Source organism: Oryctolagus cuniculus, chromosome X (genome assembly GCF_964237555.1).
Source record: "Oryctolagus cuniculus chromosome X, mOryCun1.1, whole genome shotgun sequence".
In the NCBI taxonomy this organism is placed as follows: Eukaryota; Metazoa; Chordata; class Mammalia; order Lagomorpha; family Leporidae; genus Oryctolagus; species Oryctolagus cuniculus.
Genome location: NC_091453.1, coordinates 9,769,604 through 9,775,815, shown reverse-complemented (window position 1 = coordinate 9,775,815; position 6,212 = coordinate 9,769,604). Strand labels below are relative to the sequence as shown.

Genomic DNA, 6,212 nt, shown 5'->3' with positions numbered 1-6,212 from the left:
CACTTCACCTTGTCCTCCCTCTCTCCTTCTCCCCTCTATGTGAGGACAGTGAGAAGGCAACTGTCTGCAACCCAGGAAAGGCACCATCATCAGGAACTGAATTTGGACTTTCCATTATCCAGAAATGTGAGAAACAAGTATCGGTTGTTTAAACTGAACAGTCTTTGATATTCTGTTATGGCAGCCTGAGAAAACTCATTCAAAGGTCTTCTCTCTCAACTCTGAAGCACACTGTCTGAGGGCACAGACACTATCGACCACATCTACTGAGTCAATTAATCTGGTATACATTTTAAATAAAACTTAAATCCATCCAACTAGACGGTTCAAGTTTCCCAATGCACCAAACTGACTTGCTCAGCAATTTCTACCTGACTGCTCTCATAAGGAACAGCCTGTACCTCAAGGATTCATTTTACTTTTGTTATAGGTCACAGAGGATAATTCCATATCTCACTTGTGTGACTACAGCCTGCAGGCCCCACAATTCTCAGAGCAGGTGCCAGGTCTTCCTTATCATAAGATCCATTCTTACGAAGGAGCCTTCCAAGTACCAGATGCTCAATGAATATTTGGTGAAGAAAACAGTGAAGAGACATGAAGTCTAACTTAATAAGATTTAATTTTTCCTACTTTACAAAATAAACTAAGAAAGAGTATACATTGTTTAATTTTAGAAAACTAGACTAAAAGGAAATTAGGGGAAGTAACTATTTTCCCCCATTGCATTACTCCACTAATTTTACTGTAGAATTCTTTGACATGGAGATTGTTTAATCCCAATATCCATATCATACTTTCTTATCAGAATGCTAAGAATGGGTGGAAGAACACACTGAACATCGGAACTTGAGGGCGCCACTAGCTCTGGCAACATTGCTGGGCATGGCTGCATGTTTGGTTCGGGCTCTCTCTTCCTCATCTCTCAAAGCATCTTCATACTGGGATGGGAAGGCAGCAGGAACGGTGTCATTGATCTTGGCCACAAACTCCAGGACTTTCATCTTGCTGGTTTCAGCATGGGCTTTTGGACCCCACAGGAATTCGTAGCGTGCAGGATCAGTATCAGGCACCTGCTGGTACTCCAGGTACTGCAGCCTCACTAAATCTCTGGTGATGAGCTTCCTGGGCTCTCCGTAGATGAAGTGCTTCCTCCCAGCATACACTCCCATCATACTCAGCAATTTCCAGACATCTTCCTCGGTGGCCCGGTTGCCCTTCATGAAGATCATACCCAGGATGTTCATCACTAGGCCGGTCTTGGGTAACCCTCTGCCAGGGCGCACCCTTCCGTTGTTGGGGAGTTTCAGTTTGCTGACAAGGTCATAGGAGCGGAAGGCAGAGTCGCCTTCCTTCATTTCAAGAGCAAAAACAATATCGATGTGCTCTGAGGCTTTCTTAAGGATCTCATCAAACTTGTGTAAGTGGCTCCGTTTGATAAGCTTCAGCATGTCAGCCCTAAAAATGGGCTGTTTCATTTTATACTTGTAAAGCAGGAACTGCTCCAACAACACAATCATCCCACATAGCTCTCTGTCTAAGCTGTGTGTGGGGATTAGGGTGTTGTAGGTGCTTTTCCTTTCCTTATCTTGGCCAGTGGGATTGTTACCAGAGGCAGTGTAAGAATCAGCTGCAGAAGCAGCGGTGGCATGTGCTGCACCTTGGGGCTCCTGGGGGGTGCTACATGACTCAGCAACAGGTAGACTCTGCAGGGAGGGAGGGGGTGCTTCTGCTGCAGTGGCTGTTTGCTGACCATCCCTCTGAGCTTTATTTTGGTCATGTCGGCGTTTTGCTCGGCCGTGGTGCCTGCTCTTTTGACCTCGAGGCATGATGACTCTAGGTAAGGAGAGCAGGGAGAGCAGTGTGCACAGGATAGCTGTTGCCGTAGGTAGCTAGAGAGGGGAGAATGAGATGGTATGAGCTCCATCGACACAGAAGTCCACTGTGGCTTCTACCGAGATGGGTCCTGTGGGTTTCCATGAGAGCACTGCTCTAGAAACCCACAGGGCTCCTGTTATTCCAGTCAGGCTGGCCCCTGGGGAGGAATTTAGGGTGAGCTTTGGGCTGTAGCTGGCCAGCCCTTCCTGGGGTATTCTGAGGTCGTTGCAGGGGCTTGCAGTGGGGGTCCTGTTTCGGGGTGTGGGGGATCATTTCATTCAAAATCACAATCATTACATCTGTCAACAGGTCCTGGTCCCCTCTCTTCTGCTCTTCCCAGCACCTCCCCAAGACCCTAGAGGAGGAGTGAAGGAACTCCCCCCTGCCTACCCTCCGTGTCAGGGGCTACCTGAGATGTGGATCCCTGCTGGTCATGGGATGCCTGGGTCAGTAGTTCTTGTTCTTGATCTCAATACCCCTCCTGTCTGCTGCCTGGGCCCTGTACCCTAGCACCAAAGATGTCCTCCCCCTTCACCCTGATCCAAAGTGAGAGGGAGCCTCACAGATGGTTCTGCCATGGACCTTCATGTGCTGAATGCAACATGGGGGCTGTGATGCTTTGTTATCTGTTCACATGTGGGTGGTCCCCTTCAAAGCTTCCCGTGATCCCTCACATGGCCTGGGAGTTCTCTTCCTGTCGGTGTCACCTGAGACTCCTAGGAGGATATGAGGCCACCTCACCTACCCGTGGCCTCCTAGGACTGAGAATAGGGGACGGACTCTGTGGAACCCCTTTGTCAGTATATCCCTCAAAGGTCATGGCGCTGATCTCATTCCCGGAAATTATCCTACTATGGGCATTAGGCCTTTTCTTTGAGGAAAGAAACGACATGTTACCTTCACCAGCACCAGCACCTCCTACGGACCGTGCCACAGGAAGAAATGAGCATCGGAGACATCCACAGGAGGAAGTAAGTACGGGACACGTCCACCGGAGGAAGTGAGCACGGGACACGTCCACGGGAGGAAGCACAAGACAGGTCCATGGGAGGAAGTGAGCACAGGACATGTCCACGGGAGGAAGCACAGGACACGTCCATGGGAGGAAGCACAAGACACGTCCACGGGAGGAAGTGAGCACAGGACATGTCCACAGGAGGAAGCATGAGACATGTCCATGGGAGGAATTGAGCACGAGACACATCTACCAGAGGAAGTGAGCACAGGACTCGTCCACAGGAGGAAGCATGAGACATGTCCACGGGAGGAAGTGAGCACAGGACACGTCCATGGGAGAAAGTGAGCATGGGACATGTCCACGGGACACGTCCACGGGAGGAAGTGAGCATGAGACATGTCCATGTGACACGTCCACGGGAGTAGTGAGCACGGGACACGTCCACGGGAGGAAGTGAGCATGAGACACATCCACGGGTGGAAGTGAACACGAGACATGTCCATGCAACACGTCCACAGGAGGAAGTGAGCACGGGACACATCCATGGGAAAAAGTGAGCATGGGACATGTCCACAGGAGGAAGTGAGCACAGGACACGTCCACGGGAGGAGTGAGCATGAGACATGTCCACGGGTGGAAGTGAACACGAGACATGTCCATGCAACACGTCCACAGGAGGAAGTGAGCACGGGACACGTCCATGGGTGGAAGTGAGCACGAGACATGTCCACGCGACATGTCCATGGGAGGAAGTGAGTATGGGACATGTCCACGGGAGGAAGTGAGCATGAGACATATCCACGCGACACGTCCACAGGAGGAAGTGAGCACGAGACACGTCCACGGGAGGAAGTGAGCACAGGACATGTCCACAGGAGGAAGCATGAGACATGTCCACGGGAGGAAGTGAGCACAGGACACGTCCATGGGAGAAAGTGAGCATGGGACATGTCCACGGGACACGTCCATGGGAGAAAGTGAGCATGGGACATGTCCACGGGACACGTCCACGGGAGGAAGTGAGCATGGGACATGTCCACGGGACACGTCCACGGGAGGAAGTGAGCATGAGACATGTCCATGTGACACGTCCACGGGAGTAGTGAGCACGGGACACGTCCACGGGAGGAAGCATGAGACATGTCCACCCACAGGAGGAATGGAGCACAAGACACATCCACGGGAGGAAGTGAGCACAAGACATGTCCACGGGAGGAAGTGAGCATGAGACACGTCCACGGGTGGAAGTGAGCACGGGACACATCCATGGGAAAAAGTGAGCATGGGACATGTCCACAGGAGGAAGTGAGCACAGGACACGTCCACGGGAGGAGTGAGCATGAGACATGTCCACGGGTGGAAGTGAACACGAGACATGTCCATGCAACACGTCCACAGGAGGAAGTGAGCACGGGACACGTCCATGGGTGGAAGTGAGCACGAGACATGTCCACGCGACACGTCCATGGGAGGAAGTGAGTATGGGACATGTCCACGGGAGGAAGTGAGCATGAGACATGTCCACGCGACACGTCCACAGGAGGAAGTGAGCACGAGACACGTCCACGGGTGGAAGTGAGCATGAGACATGTCCACGCGACACGTCCACAGGAGGAAGTGAGCACGGGACACGTCCACGGGAGGAGTGAGCACGAGACACGTCCACAGGAGGAAGTGAGCACGGGACATGTCCACGGGAGGAAGTGAGCACGAGACACGTCCACTGGAGGAAGTGAGCACGAGACACGTCCACGGGAGGAAGTGAGCATGGGACAAGTCCACATGACACGTCCACGGGAGGAAGTGAGCACGGGACTGTTCCACGGGAGGAAGTGGGCATGCGACACATCCACGGGAGGAAGTGGGCATGCGACACGTCCACGGGAGGAAGTGAGCACGAGACACATCCACGGGAGGAAGTGAGTACGAGACACATCCACGGGTGGAAGTGATCATGGGACACGTCCACGGGAGGAAGTGGGCATGAGACACGTCCACGGGTGGAAGTGAGCACGGGACACGTCCATGAGAGGAAGTCAGCATGGGACACGTCCACGGGAGGAAGTGAGCACGGGACACGTCCACGGGAGGAAGTGAGCATGAGACACATCCACGGGTGGAAGTGAGCACGGGACACGTCCATGGGAGGAAGTCAGCATGGGACACGTCCACGGGAGGAAGCATAAGACACGTCCACAGGAGGAAGTGAGCACGGGACATGTCCACGGGAGGAAGTGAGTACGAGACACATCCACAGGAGGAAGTGAGCACGAGACATGTCTCCCATGCACAGACCTCCCAGGCCACCGCAGGGTGTGGGCTCCCTCCGTCCTCTGACCGGATCATTCACCTGATTCTTGGTGCTCGGCGTACTTTCGTTTGCTGACCTAAGGACCCTTCCTGCCATCCAAGGCCTTCGCGTCCCTGTGACCGCCCGCCGGGCAGAATCAGCCAGAGAGCAGGCCTATGTTTGCTGGGGCTGATGGCAGGGGCAGGCGCCAGGCCACCTCACTTTGCTGGGGGTGGTCGTCCCCTAGGAACTTCTCAGGGCTTTTCTGGATGCCCTGCAGAACGCCTTCCTCTCTGACCTGGGCCCCTTCTCAGGCCAAGGGGCTCAGCTTGCCAGTCTCATCAGAAACGAGAGGGCTCGCACTCAGGACCCCTGTGTTCGAGTCCTTGGCTCGCACTCACGACCCCCGTGTCCTAGTCCTTGGCGGAGGGGCCCGGTGGGTCTGTACACCCGAGCTTCCCGATGTTGACTCACATTCCGCCCGCGCCTCTGCCCTTTGCTAATGGGGGAGGGGTACCCACTTCTACCAGGGGCCTCCATTCCTGAGACCCCCGCGGACTGCCGCCTCGGCTCAGCGGCCCCCCAGGACTGAGAGCGGCCGAGGCTTTGTGGGGTTCGGCACTCGCGGTGCTGTTCTGAGGCGCGTGTTCCTCTTTCTCTCCCGCAAGCGGCTCACCTGGCCTCCTGATCACTCTGGACCCCTCCGTCGCTCGCCACGCGGCCGCCCGCCAAAAGCTAAAGCACTTCCGCTCCCAGAAGCGTGCGCGGCCGGAAGTGACTGCTGTTGTCAAAGAGCGACCCCTCGGTGTGCGCTCACGCTCCGTGTCTTTGGCGCCCCCTCTGTGCTGGGGCGCTTGGTTCCCCTGGTCTCAGGGAATCCTCAATCTGATTCCTGCGGGAACCGTTAGGCCCGCCCCTCTGCCACCCTTGCCCGCTGGAATGCACAGCAACCCCACCCCCACCCCGCCCCACCCCCCGCCGCCACGCCCCTATTTAACGGCCTGCACAGCGTTCAGAAACTGCGGAAGTCAGTGGGACAGCCGGCGGCACTGCCCGGCTCTCATGGTCTAAGAGCAGGTGGCGGGC

The 6,212-nt window shown here is 55.1% G+C and overlaps 1 protein-coding gene across 1 annotated transcript; it reads right to left on the bottom strand.

The window, feature by feature from the left end:
* Window positions 1-342: 342 nt before the first annotated feature.
* Window positions 343-5,999, bottom strand: LOC100342329 (melanoma-associated antigen B5). The gene is made up of 2 exons (XM_017349934.3): window positions 5,803-5,999; window positions 343-1,892 (listed from the first exon to the last, which is right to left on the bottom strand). The coding sequence occupies exon 2, from the start codon at window positions 1,827-1,829 to the stop codon at window positions 813-815; it is 1,017 nt and encodes a 338-aa protein (XP_017205423.2). The 5' UTR covers window positions 1,830-1,892; window positions 5,803-5,999; the 3' UTR covers window positions 343-812.
* Between the last annotated feature and the right edge of the window lie 213 nt (window positions 6,000-6,212).